The sequence below is a fragment of the Cataglyphis hispanica genome, chromosome 1 (genome assembly GCF_021464435.1).
Source record: "Cataglyphis hispanica isolate Lineage 1 chromosome 1, ULB_Chis1_1.0, whole genome shotgun sequence".
In the NCBI taxonomy this organism is placed as follows: domain Eukaryota; kingdom Metazoa; phylum Arthropoda; class Insecta; order Hymenoptera; family Formicidae; genus Cataglyphis; species Cataglyphis hispanica.
The window spans coordinates 4402249-4421902 of record NC_065954.1 but is presented as its reverse complement, the minus strand read 5'-3'; the positions used below and the strand labels follow the sequence as shown (position 1 = coordinate 4421902).

Here is a 19654-nt window from a genome sequence, read left to right as displayed (position 1 = left end):
TTCTTTTATTAATCATTTATATTGATCTTCTTTTATTAATCATTTTTTTTTAAAAAAAAACCCTAATCAAGCTATTGATTGTATTTAGGAGAGGAATCTTAGGAATAATTAGCAATAGTTACAAATGTTTTTTCCCAATATTTCTAATACTTACGTTAGAGTAATATGAAGCAACTAGCAGCAGAGCGAGAGACATTTGCATGTCTGATATTTCAGAGATAAATCGAAAGATTAATGTTCGCGAATGGGATGTAAAGTTCTTGTGAAAGTGTACATTATATCAGTCGTGAAGGTTGCGTTAGAAGACGTGTATGCGATCAATATACGCACCATTAGTAACATTAAGCAAATAATCGTGTGAATCATCTGTCAGAGGAAATTAATAGTGATATTATTAATAGGACGTGCACACATTCCGGCGTGTAAAAGTATAACGCCAACTAGAATTGAGATCATTGAAATTAATCGTCTTTGTTCTATCGAATGTTACGGAAATGAAACGAGGTGTGGGTGTGATCGAGATAAAAAGAGAACAATCTTTCTTGAGAACGATTTTCATTATTCATCGTTAAATTGAAGTACATCTCAATATACAAATCACATCGTCTGTTTCCTACATATATATATATATATATATATATATATATATATATATATATATAGTACTATATATATCGCCGCTCCTCTCGCCGGAGCGCCTGATCTCTGTCTCTCGTTCGCAGTCGCAGCAGCAAAAAGCACTACCGCGTTTCCGCATAGGATCGAGCGACGTGTCAGGACCGAGACACAAAATGAATAGCATAAATATTGTTTATCAATAAATAATACAAATATAAAAAACGAATATTTGCTCCGAATAGATTTCATTTCATTTTGCATCGCACATGTTCGAACATCCTTTTCTATACAATCTCGCTGAAGTTATCCGTCTGTTTGATTTTTTTTTTTTTCGTACATATTTAATTGTATGTCTCTTGTGATACCGATTACTTGATATAAATGTGGTTATTTTGCTGTACGTTGTTGTAAACTGTATCCCTTACTGTTTATATCTGATTTCGCTGTTTCATCGTGTGTCTCGACCCTTACTTGTTTCCACATTATATTACAATCATTGCATGAGGGAGATTGCCAAAATGAAACGAGGATAGATGAAAGGGAAGGGAAAGTAGCAGGCGAGAAACGCGGTCGAAATGTACTGAAGCAAGCCTGGCAGCAACATTAGCGATACAGATCACATCTTATTATGGCGATGACAAGGAATGACGAGAGAATGAAAAATGATAAAAATGATCATAACGTCGCTAACGCGGCAAATAGGACATAATCTTGAAATGATGAGCATGATAAATGTGATTACGATGACTCTCATCTAATCAATAACTTATGACCTTGACGGTTATTCATTTTGTCGCATTATTCACGAGAGATCCAACGGCGAGTAGATGAGAAGCGCGCATGAAAATGATATTATGATTATAAGAAAAATTCGGTGACTTTCTAAATTCGAAAGGAAAATATCAAATAATCAATTTTAGTCGAGATTAAAAAAATTATAAAGAATAAAGCCAATTTTTTCGACTTTTTTTTATTTCTTTAAAAAAACCTAAATCATTTATAAAATATTGATTAAAAATTATTAACGCATCTTTTGTAAAAATTATAAAAATTAGACGAAGAGAATGTACTCGTTCGAATTTGCATGTTACCGAACTTCCTTCGCGAATCGCAACGAAATAGATTGCGTCAATTTACTCGAGATTAGCTAAAAATTAGATTCGCTGCTTACAGATTTACCTAAACAGATTAGTTAATCGCGCAGGAGAAGCATTAAAACAACTCTTCGGTGATGACAATATAACTCGGAATGGAACATGCTCTTATGCTAAATGTGCGTGACGAGATTAATGACATGCGATTTAGAGATCACTCAATACGTTACAAAAGTTAACACTGTCTCAGCGAAAAAAAAAAAATGATATCATTATAAAACTTTTCAAACAAATGTTCGGCGAATGTAGTTTTTCACGACATTCGATTCATGGCTTCGCTAATTTATCGCAGTTTCTTCACAACAATATCCTATATTCGTTTTACAATAATTATTTTCTCTTATTCGTCATTCTTTTTTGTCACGCGGTTCAACCTAAATCGATCATCAAATAATCATAAAACTTTTTCGTAATTTTGGCTTATTATATTGTTTTACTGATACATATTGTTTATATCGTTTTACTAATATATATTGTCTCATTAAGATTATTTTTTACTGCACGGCTTAAAGTACCTAGTTAGCCAAAAACACTCATTTAGATCGCCGTATCAACCGATCTTACTCACGTATTTCACTACAAGCGATACATCGATGTGCATAATCTGAGCTTTCCGATCGTTTTACGCGAGCGCAATCTATCTTGGTCCTTCCCTCGAGAATAGGATACATTATCATTGTATACATGTTCTATGAATAAGAATAATATCACCATATGCGCGCGCGCAGAGAATATAATCGTGGAGTACTCATTGAAATTTGTCACAGCCTCTGGCAGATTAAAAATAACGCAAGCTACAGAGTAAAATAGTAAACACGACATCCATGACATTCATGATGATGATCCTTTTCGCGTTATTTAACGGATCTCGAGTTTGATATTAAAAAAAGAGAGGAAGTTATTACAAGGAAATTAATGGCTATCGAGCTATTTCTTCTGCGCGTCAGAAATAACTATGCAAGTTGAGACTGTATCCTCCGATAATCGCGACAAATCTTTCAACGCTTAGCTCACGAGCAGAACATTTGCCAACGATGCACGCCTTTGTAGAGTCGTCGAAATGTAAAATGTATACGTAAAAAACCTTCGTCGGTCAAAACAAGAAAGGCGCAATTACTCGTACATATAAATAAAAACATTTATTACGTACGTCGTTCGATGTTGTTCGACAAAAAAAAAAATACAAACTAAAAAAATACAAGCCAATATCCAAGTCCAAGATCGATTTCGAGGTAAGCATAAAGTCGCGTGACCATCGTCAACATGCGCGTCTTTCATTTTTCATATATGTCGCACAATGATCGCCAGTATAATTATATGAGATCGCACGCTAGATATACATATACATAGTGCTTACAGATCACGATTGATTTCTTGTTTTTTTTTTAACGTTAATTCTTTTTCCCGATTTAACTTTCGCAGACTGATTCACAAAATATGAGCATTGATGCTACTTCTTTCGATCGTAAAAAGTATATGATAAATATCGCGGACGATTATAAGCTGTACGCTCCATAAATATTTAATTTCACTGCAATTTGACGCCTTTCGAGAAATCATTAATCTTTTACACATTCTCAATAGTATATCATAGCTTATCTATAAATCGTGATTCAAAGCTCTTGATCAATGTGCACATTTATAGCGAAAGGATCATGTTTACAGAAACAAGATGAAATTTTGGGGCATAATACCTCTGGTTCAATTTATTATAATAAATTGTCAACAATTTAAGTAAAATAATTTTGGTTGTAAAATGTTTTGTACGTATAACACATTGTCAGACATTTCGAGAACTTTGCTTTAATTATTTCATGGTCACAGAAAGGCAAAGTAAGCGAAGGAAGAGTTATATAAAATATACGAATAAATATCGGGACTTAAAAACCAAAGAAACTTAAATCCGACTAAATAGATCTTGTTTCTAAATTATCTACAATAATAGACTGTCACCACATAATTATAATGTATAAAAAACATTTTCAGTCATAAAAAAAATTATTATAATTTTAGACAGTAATTTTAGATGTAGTTAATTTGAAGAACATAAGATTTCTGGTTATTTTATACTTCATTTTTAAGATTTTATGTCTCTTTCGAGTTTTGTCTTATCCTCGCTATCTCTTTGTCCTTAGAAAATCATGAAGAAAATAATACAATTCCGCACATGATCATGCGTTGAGAGAAATCAGTTTCTCCGCATAAAATTACATAAATGTATACATAATTATCACGAGTCAGTCTCCAGCATGAACGATGACGCAACTGGTAAACTTTCCAAATATGTATTGCACATATGTGGTGTGTGCATGTGTGTGTGTGTGTTTGCGTGTATGTGTGTGTGTGTGTGTGTATATATGTGTGTATGTTCTGTATGTAAATATATGGATATACGCGCTTGTGTCTAAGATTATTCGGTTGCATGGTGAACGAGCGGTAAAGCGGAGGTCGAAGGGATTACCGGTTTCCGAACGCGCGCTTACAGACCGCAATAGCTGGACAGTTCGCTTATCGTGCACGCATTGAGACAGCATTCCTCGTGGATGCCTCGCGATTGCCTTCGATAGCGTCTGCCGGCGAACGGTCCATCTAGCATCCCTCGTGCTCTCGCTCGGGGCAGGAACGGGGGAAATTCGTAAGCTAACGGATAGTCGGCCATCTCCATTTCTGAAAGAAAAGCGTGAACTTTTGCACCGATAACGTAAAAAGATCGTATCGTCCTATACATGCTCTCTATATACATACATATATGCGTGCACCATCGATTTAACTGAATAATTTTTGCGTGTATTTTATTTTGATTTATTCGATATATTACGCTTCTTATTTTTTCTCACTTAAATATCTAGGAAAGTTTTGAGATTTTCGTGAAAGCTCTCTTCACAATCAATTTCAAGATCGTACCTTGGGTGCGTACGTAGTCAAAGTTGATATCCCTGTGGCCGGTACTCGCTTCTTCCCGGGCTGTGAAAGGAATCAAAATAGAATATTGTTGTTTAAAAATCTCAAAACTTTCTTAGCAATAATAAATTAGAAAAGGCACACATATGCATACAATTAATTATAATTTATATAAAAAGTAAGATACATTTTCTTAAATCTTTCAAATTAATTATAAATATCAACAAAAATCAATTAATTTTAATTCAAGTTAAAGATTCAACTTGATAGTACACACAATATTAATCCTATATATCATATTTGATGGCAAACATATTGGTTTTGGATTGATAAAGTTCAAATATTTTAGAAAAAAGTAGTGAGTCTTTATATTTGTCATACAAGGCCTTATTATTTGATGTAAATGACCAGAATTTGTTTTCTGATTGTCAATAATGATTGTCAATAAATCGTACATATATATCTAGGATTTCGGTGTCAGATTACATGGAGCTATTTGACTGATTAAGCTCTGCGATAAGTCGTTTTATGTATCCAAAAATGCTTTATGTAAATTGTCGTATTTGTTTTTGATGAAACCGCTGAAAAATATTAATTGAATCAGAGAATAAAAATATTGCTAAAAAATGCCTCCAATTATTGGCGTATTTAAAAGTGTTTGATAATAGAGAGTGCCTCTATTGATTTAGATTATCCCACTCAAAAATACGTAATACGAGCTCACATGCATTATTCATCGGCGACAAAGTGGCGATTATTTGGTTAATTGTAGGCACAGAGATTGATCGTATGCTTAATCGCCTTTCGTAGAATATCGTGCTCGAAGAGCTATTAAGAAATTGTCGGGTCTAAAAATTCTCTCATAATTGGAAGCAATCCGTAGTCTGTAACGTTCATTTAAAGTTATATTTAAAGTGAACATTTTAAATTACTAACTGACCTCATTCTTATATTGAGCCGTTCAATTATGAACTCAGAATAAATTAAGCTATTTGTACCTTTGAAAGATTCATTTTATATATTCATGCAATTAATTTAATAATTATTAAATGTATCTCAGATTGTAAAATATTTAATGAATATTTTTTATACATTTAAATAAATCTTGTGATATTCAGACATGTATTTATAAATTTGACATTTGGACGGCGCGATTCTATCGGTAGTTCCATTATTAGTTCCATTATAAAATATTCGTCGCACCATCACGGGTGATGTTAATCAGGAAAGAAGGAATGCGAACATTAATATTAATGACTGAATCGTTGCATTACAAAGGCAAATTTTGTAACGGAGAGACTGCTATCGTGCATGCACGAGAAATCTTCCTGAATATTTATCTCTAAACTCTTCTTCTCTCTATTATTAATTTTCTAGATATTATTGTCATGATGCAGAGGTGCAAAATCATTGCATTAATAAATTCTAGAATGCAGCTTTCACAAATCATTTATACATATAATGGTCGAAGTCGAAAGTCAATAATGAATATTTCTTAAAAATTATCTTTTTTTTATGATTTTTAATGACAGAATAGATATATGTGTGTATGACTATGTTGTATTAACATATTATGTTAATAAAAAGAGATAAATTTTTTTTTTTCGATATTTATAATCTATGAATATCAATTAAAACAATATAATAAAGATTTATATTTTTCTATTTTATTGTATAAAATACGCATTGCACGATTGAATATTAATGAGACATATAAAATAATTTATTAAAAAGTTAATAATTAATAATTAAACTGTCGCTTTCAGCTATAATTATGTCTTTATAATTCAGCTATAATTATTATTAAAATCTGATAAAGAAAACATTGTATTTAGGAACAAATATCTTACTTAACATTCTTACAGAAATTTAATCTTTTTTCATTAATGATTCATTACCGGTATATATATCTTATCTGTCACTTGATATTGAGCGGAATCGGAAATGAGCTAAAAAAGATGTTTTCCGTATCGATCAGCTTTTATACTCACCTTGACCACTCTTTTTAAACATGGAATTGTACACGCCATCACAGATTATCTGTAGAGCATTAGAGAGCTTCTTGCCGCAATATTTCTGCGGCACGCTCATGGTGGGTCGCTTCGGATTAAATTGGGGATAACCGTCCGCTTGTGCGTTTCCTGATTCAGTTGCAAGGAACGCGATGGCGATCATCAGGGTCACAAGTATGTTCAATCGATTCGCGGACATCTGAAAGTAAGCAACATCCTTATTTAATTACGCAAACATATACACGAGACTGGATCATTTTCATATTTGAATTCTATTGTAATTATTTTTAAATAAAAAATTAAACTCCAAATTATGATAGCTTAAAAGAACCAAAAGGAAAGAATTTATTATATTCATATCAGGAAAATACAACTTTTGTTTATGTTGGAAACAATTTTAAGAAAGAAAAAAGAGATTATAAAACATAGTAATGTGTGTTAATTAGAAGTGATGAAAAATTGTGGATAGCGATCATTTATCGGTGTCACGCAGTTTTCGACTAAACGAGTAAAAATAAAATTATCTGGAACACTCGCGGGCCGAACTATTTACTAAAATAATGCTTTATTATATGTATATGTATATTGGCGTATATCTAATGTTTGGACTCTTTATTCAATATATCAGCACAGAAATATTTATTTAGACATATTTTTCTAACTGTCTATTTAGATGACACCGTGCTAAGCGTAGAAATGGACGCCACTCATCGTTCAAGAGACCTCAGTGTTGCCTTTGTTTACGTATCGGGTTTAATTAAGTGCGGGTGTCGCGGCATTCCAACGATCGCGTAGGGTGTGCCTCTATTTTTAGATATCTCTCATTTAAATATAAATCTCGCAACGCAAGAAAGAGAGAGACAGACCGCGTATTTTCGTTCGCGCGTGTCATGCAATCGCGTCGCGGGAATCATCTCCGACAGAATAAGAGAAAGAGAAGGGCTTCTCTCTGTGTGCTTTGTCCACGGTAGCGACCTTTGGTCACATTAAGCGCCAGTAAAATTACATTAGACAATCAAGTGGAGACCGATATGCGAAGGTCCTCCTCTTATTTTAGGGTATCGCACGTGCATGTTCATTTCATGTCTCTTCAGATAATTTCGGAGATTTCCAATATATTTTATCGAAGAAATATTTGATTACATTTGTGAAACAACACTGTTTTGAGTAAACAGATAATTGCACGCAGATACTATTTTGAAGAGATACAAAAGTTTTACAGTACACAGACATCATGTATGCAAATACAAATTCTAGTAATTTAAAATAATATTTAAATCTGCTTGAGATAGGGTACTTATGCAACGACTCTTCAAAGATGTAACCTTTCAAAAATGACACCCTGTGTGATTGACTTGTTTTGTAGGCTATATTATATTCGATTAGTCGTACTATCAACGAAAATAAAAATCAGGCCAGTGGCTTTGATATGAATGATGTAATATATTTAGCTAACAATAATTTACGCGTACATTTTTTACAATGTTCAAAATTTTAAAACAAACAAAGTATTATTCATGTATAAAGGTATTTAAAAAATAAAATTTGGAGAATTTCTCCAAATTAGAATAAATTTGAAAAAAATGATGTATTGTCAATAATTTGTATGAAGAGATAGATATATATACATATATGTTATTTCTGTTGAAAGTCTTGTTTTACCAAAACTCTTATTTTAACAAAAATATCGAGAAAACTCAATAATTGAACTTTACATTAAAATATCTTTTAAATTAATAAATAAATAATTCTTTATATAGATACTTTTTTGAAGCTTATTTTGTAGAGAGAAAAATTTCCAATAGCTTGCAACTAAATAGTGGCAATTACCAGTGTCTTAATATTTTTATTATTATATAGAAATCGATTCTAAATGTGCTTTTGATACAATATTGTCACTTGTATATTAGTATTTTTTTCAATCTTGACAATGTTGGTTTAAGCTTTAATTGATATAAGTTTCTGTCAAAAATGTAATGCATTTTTATTTTGACGTTTCAAGGTTGATGGAACTTATTCGCGATCGATTCGCAAATGTCATATCATTAGGCGTGCCAGAGTCATTGCCGCAGCAGACACATTGACTTGCCCCTTTCAAAACAAGTAACGCGAATATAGGACAGACCACTTTTATTTCCGGCGCATCGAGGCGATAGAAATTAGCGTTCAACACCAAGCAATAACTGAAAGAAACGGCGCTTGTTGATGTTGAATTATCTAACATTATTTATCTTTTCCTCGCGATTAGTAGCGCTGAAAACACGCATACATTTGCAATTCATAAGAAGCATTATTGCGCCGATGGATCGATTGAACTATTTAATTATATTCATGATTATAAAACTTTAAATATGTATACCAAAATTGGATTTTAAACTGTTAATATTTAGTCTTTAAAATTAATGGATCAATTTCTATATAAGTTATTTGTAATATTTATTTTAAAATTTCTTTCCCATATATATTTTAAGATCATAAAAGTTTTACATTTTGGTCAAATCTTTTTTAAGTATCCAAAACAGCAATTCATTTTTGTCAATCTAAAAAAAAATGCGCAATTATCCATGATTCATTTTCGTCTGAAAAAGATTGCACGTCTCTCGAGCAGCAAAATATAGAACCCGGACGAGGTAAATAACTATGTTTGTGTTTTGCGAACGCGGGCAACCAAGACTCGTGATATCTTACCGCGAAAATGATAAGCGCGATCGCAAGCCGTCGACACGCCGTGGGCGCAAAACAAATAAAAATGCATCGGCCTCATTTATCGGCGACAATTAGTTCGTACGTAGTTTATGATATTCCGTTATTCTAAGTATCCCATAATCTATCAATGCGGTAATTCAATTTGAGAGTGAGGCATTATATAATTTCTAAGAAGACTTAATTTAAAACTAGTTTTTTTTTTTTATAGGAGTGAATGGAAAGTATGGTGAAAGGAATGAGAGATGAATCTTTCGGAATGCATAAATTTAAGATATTATCTAGTGCACTTTCTCTCGTGCATTCGTTTTTTTTTAATATTACAATTTTTAATTTTATCAATTTAGATTGACTAATAATTTACCGATTTCTTTGAATTCGCGTTATTTTGCGCATGAAGTGAGATATCAGGCCGTATCGCACCGCTTCAAATTCCCATAAAATGAGATTGAACAACAATTATACGTGTCGATAATAACGTGTATGCCGTTCATTGGCTTCTCGTCTGGCGCCTCCAATGATTGTAAACAGAATACCGAACATAGATCGTCCCGTTCTCAAGAAGAGACGCATTTCACGATAGCGAAAAGTCCCGTAAATTGAAAAGAGGACTCGTTTGTTTTGATTGCTTTCTCTTTCCTTCATCAATCCGGAGCTTTTCTCTCTTGATCTCTTTTCCTCTCTCTCTCTCTCTCTTCCACTTTCTCTCTTTTGTCTGTAGTCTCTCGCAAGACTGCACTTCTATTTTTGTCTTCGTCTTTTCTCTTAGTTATCTGCGAAGTACCGCCAGCAGACACCACGAGTAACAATATATAAACACGTGTATATAACAACTCGGAAAGATACTAAACGAGCCGTACTTATACGCACTTATGAGAAAACGCACTTACGTTCGATCGAGTACGAACTGGCCAAGGGTGATCGACTTTTCCGATTAGAGCGCGATCACATACGCAAGAGAACTTTTCCGCTTTCTTGCGATTATAGAGTCAGGTGTAAGAGAGAATAGTTGAAAAATTTTCAGATTCTCTAAATCGCGTTGTTTTGCTATCAAATCGTGTGAATTTCTCGAATTAATTTTTCGAAAGTCTAATTAAAAAGAAAATTATACTTTTCATAATGTGGCAACAAATGCTACTTTTGAAGCGTGTATTCATTGTCTTTAATTAATTTGTTATTTGTTATATGTATACAAATTCCTGTAAATACAAATAACAATATTTTGTAAATAAACTAATGAATATAATTATAACATGATCATCGATTGTGATTATTATTGTTGTTTATTTCGGCATTTTAGATATAAACTATATTTTGTTTGAAAATTTTATAAAAATAGGAAAGTATCGAAAAAAAATTACGGTTATAATACGAGAGACTGATGAAAAATCCAACATCATTCCGTTGTGCAAATTACAAATAATAAAAACGTTTTTGATTTAACGTTGTTTCTTTGGAGTTTGTCTATAACATATGTGCAATTTTCTGATTTAAGGATATATATATAATTTAGATGTTCTAAAACAAATCAATGTAGTCTGATTAAGCACAATCACATTTATCTGATCGATAAATATATGTAAATATTTCAAAAATAAGTTTTTAAGAAAGACCAATATTTAATAAATTAATCGCGTAGTTCGGTCTTGACATTAAAAACAAAGATAAAAGATCGCCTTATCAAAATACTTTTCCAATATTACTAAACGTGATTGTAATTAATGAAATATTTCTGTTACATACAGAATATCTATGCAATTTTATGCAGCAGAACATATCAATTAACGATAGCATTCATTTATGCGTTATAAATCGTGCATTCGAATCATTGAATCGCAAGTAATGAAAAAAGTGTTCTCACGTACTTTTTATGCTCATATATCTCAGCAATTATAAAGAAAAATTAGCGATATATTAGAAGATTGACAATTAACTATCAAAATTATGAAGATTAATTTAATTTTAATGACGCGGTACTCGCGTTAAAATTTCCTCGTAATCGACGTCGCGTAATTCGAGCTGACGCATAATTTGAAGAAATGAGCTGAACTAACGAGGGTCTTTTAAGAGGCAGATGCACTCTCTAATAATACAATTGCGGTACATGAACACCAAGCATGCTGCGCCCATGTACGTCAACTTAAAGAGGTATAATATTTAAAACTGTTATACATTGTAAGAATTAGTGATAGCCGTTTGTGCTCGAATAATTTGAGATAATTTGCTCCTTCTTGCAATAATTTAAAATAGTTGTAACTTGTTATAGTTGTATTTTGGAAGCGATAAAACGTTCAGATAAGTCAATATATATCAGACAAATTTACATTAAGTCAAAATATCTTATTCAGTTTTTATTATCAAATGTACAAACACAAAGTTGACTTATTTTCAACAAATATTAAGCCGTTATCAAATTGAAGTAAAAATAAATTTACGCTTCATATTTAAAGCGATAAATTTAACTTAAAGAGATATTGAAAATTTACAGTAATTTCAATTATGATAATAATTTTATATGTACTCTTGGATAGAATCTTTATAGATATAGTATATTTCAATGAAGCATTGTTTTATATTAAGCGTTGTAAGTCTATTCACAGATGGAAGGTGTGTCAAACATATCGATTTTTCGATAATAATAAAATTTAAGTAGAAATAAAAAATGTTTTCTTTTTCTGCTTTTTTTTCATTCAATGCTAAAAACCAGAATAATTAAATACTAGAATCGAGCATTAAAGTGAGCACGCGTATCGAAGGGATCTATCTTCAGCTCTCACGGAAGAGAGAGTATTCTTTTCCTCGGACATTATAATTAGTTTTTACGCAGCAGATCTTTCCGATATGAACGACATTAAAGGCAATAGGATGCGAGAGACTTACTGAGTATGTTGAGGTAAAACACGGATCACAAGGCGATTTCTCTATCACACGGGCTAGTATCACAGTCTGGCACTTTTTCTCGGACAACGCCGGACAATGTCGCGGACGTAGCAGGTGAGATGTAATCACGATGACGATCGTAACGACGATAGCGTAGCTGGTTTCTCTCATGGGGAAACGATCATGAAATACTCCGTAGACGATAACGGGCCACCGTCTCGAGACAATGCTGGCTTCTCGGCAAAATCAACCCTTCCCACTGTCTGGGATGCATTGATGCCCGTCCACGAGCACTTTGTGCGTCTTTTTTTCCTCCTCGTTTTTCTTTACTTTCTGTCCCGAAAGTAATTGCAATCGATCGGTCGATAGCAGGTGACCTGTCCGTGGTTGTCCCAGCCAAAGCGTGCGACTCTTGTATAGGCACGATCTGGATTCTTTGGTTCTCCAGGCCGATCTCGCAGGCTCGTCGGAGCTAAAGATGACACGATGTACAGTAGTTAATATTCTTAGCTCGGTATTTAGGTTTCGTGGATCACAGTGTACTTTTCCCCTCTCTTGGAACTTTTTCTCCGACCAAAATATCCCCGATTCAGTTGCACGTTCTTGATTTTTAGTGAAATCCTCGGGTATATCTCGATTCTGGTTTGATCCTTCGTTAATGATCTATGCCTCTGCAACCGAAGGATCGTTATATCTCTTTACAACCTGATAGAATTGGCAGGTGACGCAGGCACAGATCCGATGCTTCTCTTTGAGAAGATCGACGAGGCACGTCTGGACCGCTCGGTCGCCGACGAGCGTCTCAACCTCTTCCGACTGGGAACGTGCAGTCACGTTTCTGACAGTGCCAGCCTGATTGACCGCAATTGTCACGAAGACCTGTCCCCGGAGAGAGATTCGGTTCTCCGTCTCGGTAGAAGGTTGCTGATGAACTAGTATAAGGTGACTCCTATCATTCCTCTCTCTCTCTCTCTCTCTCTCTCTCTCTCTCTCTCTCCCGTGCTTGCTGTCCTTTAAGTGTGGTCGGGGGGATAGCAAAAAAGAAAGTAAACAGATCGAGGAGGGAGAGTGATGAGTGAGGGAAACAATCGGTCTCAAGAAAAGCGAGATGCCTTATTTCTGTATTCTGTCGAAGATCGAATGCAGATCGTCCCACATCATCGTTTAACCGTTTAATTGGGTGACGTGAGTGCTTAAAGATTGACACTGTGCGTAATCTGCTTGATCGAATTATATTTAATAGTTAAGTAAAGTATAGTTAATATATTAACATCATTTTTTTATTGTTGTATATATAAATGAGCAAAAAAGTGTATATATGATACATGTATATTGCAATAGAAAAATGTTCATATATATAAAAAGAATCTCATATCTTGTTGCTCGGTAAAGATATCAAGCTGGTTACTACCGTGCAAAAGAAATAATGACAAATTATTTCTTTTCACACACACGTGAATTTATTTTTGAAAGATGAATTATTTTTCTACTATTTATATTTCTGAGAAGTAGATATATAAATATTTGTGATGTAAATTTTAATATTTATTATTATATAATTAGATCTATTTTCGCGATTCGTTAATTAATAAAAAAAAATAAGCGATTTGCCGAAGTCCAGATGAACTGTCAATCTAATTCGAAACGAAAGTATTTGGCGATTAATCCGCGCTATTTTCGCAACTAAACGGAAACTATGCTCGCCGAAGAAGATAAATCGACGAAGAAATATAAATAGAACTGTTCGACGAAGTGTATTTGTGACTAAAGAAAAATTTCCACGTTGAACGATGATTATGATAAGCGAATCCGCGGTGTGACTGCACTCGTCGCTGATACGAATTAATTTCTCTTCTTTCTCCGTCTCACTACTCTCCTCGGCAGATCACTCTCTCTTTCTTGATCGGGAAGAGTTCGAGGGGTCATAACGTCTACGAACGATCGCCTTCAAATTGCATGACCTTTATCGAGAGGGGTCGTGTACACGAGAGGTAAGGAGACATGCAAGATAAAAGCCGCCGGCCGACCGGTCGGTCGGAGTTTCTTCGTTCTTTTTGTCCCGCATTCTTCCAGCCTCCGCAGACGGCCAATTGCGTCTGGACAGTTGTCTGCGAACACGTGCCACAACCAGATCGTACTGATGTACTCTCATTGTTAGTGCATTCTCCTCGGTGCGATCGTCACCGTTTGCCGCACGGCGAGCAGAAACGCGTCTTTTTCACACACATATTCCGTATAGCATAAACTCACGTAAGTTGTACGCGCGTAAACGTTTTATTAAGTTACGAGACATTCAGTATATAAATAATAATTATCCTTTTTGGATTTAAATACAAAGAATAGCATAATCTTTACACGATAATTTATAATAATGACTCTAGTAAATGAGTTTAGAAGCTGTTGAGATTTTTCTCTAGGCGTCCGAAATCTTTCGCTATTCTAAGCGAACTGTACTTCTTCTATGAGACTTTACTCTCTGATAACTATCTCGATCTGCAAGTGCTTGCTCTAACTGCCCTCTCCTTAAACGATCACAATCCTGCAATTGAGTCAACGAAATAACGCTATACGCGGCCAATTGTCTTCGTAAGCGGAAAGTACTGCTGTCCTACTTCCATCGGCCAGTCCTAATGGAACCCATTACTAAGCACTTGATCAGAAATCAGCGATTTTCTACGCGGAAATAAAAATCTCGCGAGTCTCGAAAATAATAACGCGGTCTCTAATACTCAGCAAACTTGTATCTCTCGAGAATAGAATAATTTGCAGGCATTACATAGCGATAGATAGTAGTAATTCTAATTTGTATTTTCAATCCCACGAAACCAACATATAATATTTATATATAATTTAATAATAATAAAAATATATCAGCAATTAAATTATTTTCCACATATATAAATTTTATTATTATAATTGAATATATATAATTAAATATAATACAAATATAATATATTTAAAATATAATATATTTAAAAAAACAATTTTTAATATTTTTAATAGAATTATAATTAATTCTGCTAGTTAATACGTAGCGCAATATACTGGCGAAATAATTAAAGAAAGTTTATTAAATCGGGCAAATAAAGAGTCTTTTGCGAGCTATTTTCTAAGAAATAAACTTGAAAATAAACATATAAAAACGTGATTTTATGATAAGTTAATTGTAAGGCATTGCGGTAATACGAAGAATCTTCAGGTATATCGTGGTTCGCGTGACGTTATTCATTCCGTACCCTGATTTATCCAGTCAAGCTTTTTTCGCAACGTAATAGAGTGCATATACCTTTTCTCCTTTCACATATATCTGACACAACTTTAGATTGTTTTATTTGCTATGCATTAACTTTTTTTACAAAGGGTGTTATATAAAAATTACATGTCTAATGATGCATATGATGCATGGCTATCAAAAATAATTTGTATTTATTTCAAATTAATTTTGCTATAAATTTTTTATTAATTTTTTAAATTTATTGTTAAAAGGATTGTCATTAATAATGTTTTTTGTAAATTGTAAGAGATGCATCCTGATATATAGCTCAAAGATCTATACGATCCTTTTTTCGGGTTTTTTTCACTCTCACGATTAACTATTTGAAACTAAAATAGATTTGATCGTCGTTCTATTCTTAAGTAAATATGTAAATAAGCAGCCTTGTTCATGGCTGTTTTTTACCGCTTTTATTTTCATTTTTATCAATCTACCTTTTCGCATTTGTGTCGAAATCACGTTATGTAAACTTGAATTTATAACAATAAACTGTAGAAAAATTTCTTCGAAATATGTGACATTAAGAGAACTTTTACGCACACACTCGATTAATCGCGATTACGAAGAGGACTGAAGAAAAAATACCGAGACACCTTGTATGACGCGGTCAATGATCGTGATCGATAAAGGTTATCGTAGCTTTCACTCGTGACATTAGCATCGTATATAGTTGACTTTGCTCTGATATTTGTATGTAAGAAATCGTATGGTGCGATGCACAATATTTATTGCCTGAATGAGCAGCCTGCATCATAAATATCGGAAGAAGTTTACAAGATTCAATAGAGATGACATAGAGATGATAAGAATATTATTCGTATAAAAAAAAAAAATATGACACACCGAAATATAAATATTAAATGTATTACAAAATAAAAGTAAACGATAAAAAGATAATGACGTTAGTAAATAAAAGTTAAATAAAACGCATTTTTATAAATGATGACGTTTTTGGCAATTAATTTGAAATCTTTAAATATCTTTACAAGGAGCATCAAATTTTATTCACTCGTCACATTTAATACTATATCAAATCATTGTAAATGTAAAATAAAAATACCTATGATATTTAAATTTAACAATATCAAGATGATAGATCAATGTATAAATTCTAAATATGTGCTCTAAGTATATACATTATATCGATTATTCGTGATAAGATAGAGATCTAACTCATGTATGCAGAAAGACTAATTTAATCAAATGCTGTTAAATTTTGATACTGCAAAAATTACAGTGAAAAAGAATAAATATTTTAAATATATATATTTATAAGAATAAATTATTTTAAATATGTATATTTATAATTAAATAAAAATTCACGGGAATGTTGTTTTATTTGAAAATAAGATATAAAGACGCGAAAACACAAAGATCAATCTCAAAATAAATTATATAACTCAAATTTTAATCGCGCCTAATTGCCGTTTGATATACAATGAAAGATCGATGCGTATACATGCGCGTATGTGCGTTACACGACACGATGTTAAACTCACCCCTATCTGCGCGCGATAAAAGGTAACGAAAGATCAGCGTGGTACTTACCGTGCACGCGTGTCGGCGATTGTTACTCGATGATGCGTGTGCGTCTTGTGGTGGCCGAAAAGGTGGCCGCCTCCCTTATAAACACTCAGCTCGCCAGTGGTAATACTGAGTAACGGAGACGTGTTCATTAAGCACCGGCTTACCTGTCAACTTCCCTTAATCGCGCGGCACACGGCTAATGCCGCCTGCATACGGAAGGCCGTGCGGTCAACCGTGAACTGCCTTCTACAACCCTCATTTTGCACCCTCGCGCCGGCCGATTTCGGTCCACGGATTTAAGAAAGGGTCGTTACTTATGTTCCACAATAGGGAATCGCGCGATGACGTTCAGATAGGCGATGATTTGCGATGACTTTTCTGCCGCTATTTTATTTAAGGTATTAATACCGCTGACATAAGACGATCATACATATGATTTTGTTTTAGTTCAACTCATAACTTGTAGATAACTCATAAATCTATCATTAAAGAAAAGATATTGTAGGTAATATCTAAGGAAAAGGATATACGTTTTTTTCTGCATTTAATTAATTATATATTATATTTTTCTACTTTTCTGTTTTTCCACCTGTTTTAACATATAATTCTTTTTCGTATATTATAGATTTTGTCTTATGCATGCAATACTTTATTTTTCTTATAATTTTGATACTTAAAAATTAATCTGCAGAATATCGACACAGGTATTTAATAATATATCAAATGACATCTCCAAAACGCCTCTTATCAAAGTGTCTCTTATATCTCTGTGACATTCGATGGTAGAGGAGAGGGGAGATAGACTTTCTAAATATTAAATCGGGTGTTAAAAATAAGATATTTTTCACGGAATCATTAGATCGGAAATTTTTCGATCCCCTAAAATAGAGCTTCGAAATGGAATTTTTAAGTGGAACACCGGCGTCGCTTTTACAGACGCTCGGGCTGAACCGGCGTGACTTACCAAGGACATTGTTTTCGATTAGAACAGAATTTCGCGAGCTATAATGGATCAACGAGCGTCTTCGGGCTTCCTGGGCGGTCCGTCGCGTCGCGAAGTCGCTCGGTCCAGCAAGCGGTCGTCTCGAGGTCGATTAACGCGTTAACCTTCACGTCTAGTTACCACTTCGCCGGATTTCGCAGGCAATACGGAATCTAATTTAGTTATTCCTAATATAGATTCTAATAATTGAGATCCATTTAGAAAGTTTGACAATCCCGCTCGAAACATCAACCAATGTCACATGTCTTTGATAGAATAATGTTTATGAACGAAGGATTCGGCCGAGTAAAAACGCATTCTTCCGTTATTCATACGATCTAAAAATCAGATAAAAATCTTTAAAATTTTGTATAAAATGATTTTTAATTATAATTAAAATAATTCTTCCTTTCTCCTCAGATTTAATTTTATGATGAATAAATTCTCTAAATATTTTTGCAAACCTTTTTTTATCAATCTTTAAAAACAAGATATTGTTCTTCAAGTAAAATATAATATATTTTAACGATATACGTCCTGAAAAAATTTTTGAAATAAATCCAACATTTTTCAGATTTCACGAATATAAAATAAATATTAAAAAAAAATAAAGTCCTCTTTTAGAATGTAATAAAATGTATAAAATTAAAATTATTAATTTAATTAATTAATTAAATTAATGTATAAAATTAAAATTAAAAAAAGGTACATGATTTAAAAAAAAAGATACATGATAAAAATAATAGATATTTTAAAATATAATATAGTATGCACGTGTGCAAACTTAATAAAAAACTATAATTAAAATTATAATTTTGTACTCGTGTACATATTTCCCGTACATGGAAATTATAAAATAAGAAATAAAAATAAGAAATAAGAAGTAATTTGCAAGCACCCTATATATTATAAACTTCGCGTTTTCATTTCCATATTTATCGGACGGAGCTTTTTTACATTATATACACACACTAATGCGTTAATATGTTTTGTCCGTGGGTGAGGGGCGTGATAGGGTAAAAGTCTTGTAACTTTCACATGCATGTTGTATGATGTTTCAACAGTCTGGCATCCGATGAACATGAAAGCCAGGCTTGATTCATTACTTTGCTACTTTATAACCCGCAACGGCTTGCTTTCGTGCTGCAATCGATAAGTTGCATGTAATGCATGGACTGAATTGACGATCGGGCGATGACCTTTCGAATAAGCTTTGAAAAAAGTGATAAATATTATCTATATGTTTATAAAACCTCGAATTCTACAAAATCGATATAAGCATAATGATTGTTAATCTATACATTTTTCTATAAAGCTACATACCTAGAATGTCTTTTAAAAAGAAATCCTCAAAGTTTAAAATTAATATTAATAAAGATATAAAAGCTCTCGAAAATAATTATGGATTACAAGTTTTATACAGTTGTAACAAAGACGTAGTGTTTATATATATATATATATATATATATATATATATATATATATACACACACACACACACACTTCGAATTGCTGTTTACATTTGTTTCTCAAATAATAATGATTTGAAAATATGGGAATTGAAGGAAAAGAGGAGATACATACAAATAAAATATAAAGAATG

At 33.0% G+C, this 19654-nt stretch overlaps 1 protein-coding gene across 2 annotated transcripts; it reads right to left on the bottom strand.

Annotated features, from left to right (window-relative positions):
- Positions 1 to 679: 679 nt before the first annotated feature.
- LOC126851828 (LIRP) lies at positions 680 to 13186 on the bottom strand. 2 transcript variants are annotated; one of them, XM_050596172.1, is made up of 4 exons: positions 12269 to 13186; positions 6665 to 6884; positions 4677 to 4736; positions 680 to 4439 (listed from the first exon to the last, which is right to left on the bottom strand). In XM_050596172.1, exons 1-4 carry the CDS (start codon positions 12437 to 12439, stop codon positions 4252 to 4254), a joined length of 639 nt encoding a protein of 212 aa, XP_050452129.1. In that variant the 5' UTR covers positions 12440 to 13186; the 3' UTR covers positions 680 to 4251. The 2 variants fall into 2 exon arrangements, with proteins under 2 accessions (XP_050452129.1, XP_050452134.1); XM_050596177.1 differs by lacking the exon at positions 4677 to 4736.
- Between the last annotated feature and the right edge of the window lie 6468 nt (positions 13187 to 19654).

Bases quoted from the DNA above. Each gene is read 5' to 3' on its own strand.
- LOC126851828 (XM_050596172.1), bottom strand. From the start codon at position 12,439: ATGAGAGAAACCAGCTACGCTATCGTCGTTACGATCGTCATCGTGATT. The intron at 6,885-12,268 runs GTAAGTCTCTCG...GCTTACTTTCAG, and splicing joins GTTTTACCTCAACATACTCA to ATGTCCGCGAATCGATTGAA. The intron at 4,440-4,676 runs GTACGATCTTGA...CTTTTCTTTCAG, and splicing joins TGACTACGTACGCACCCAAG to AAATGGAGATGGCCGACTAT.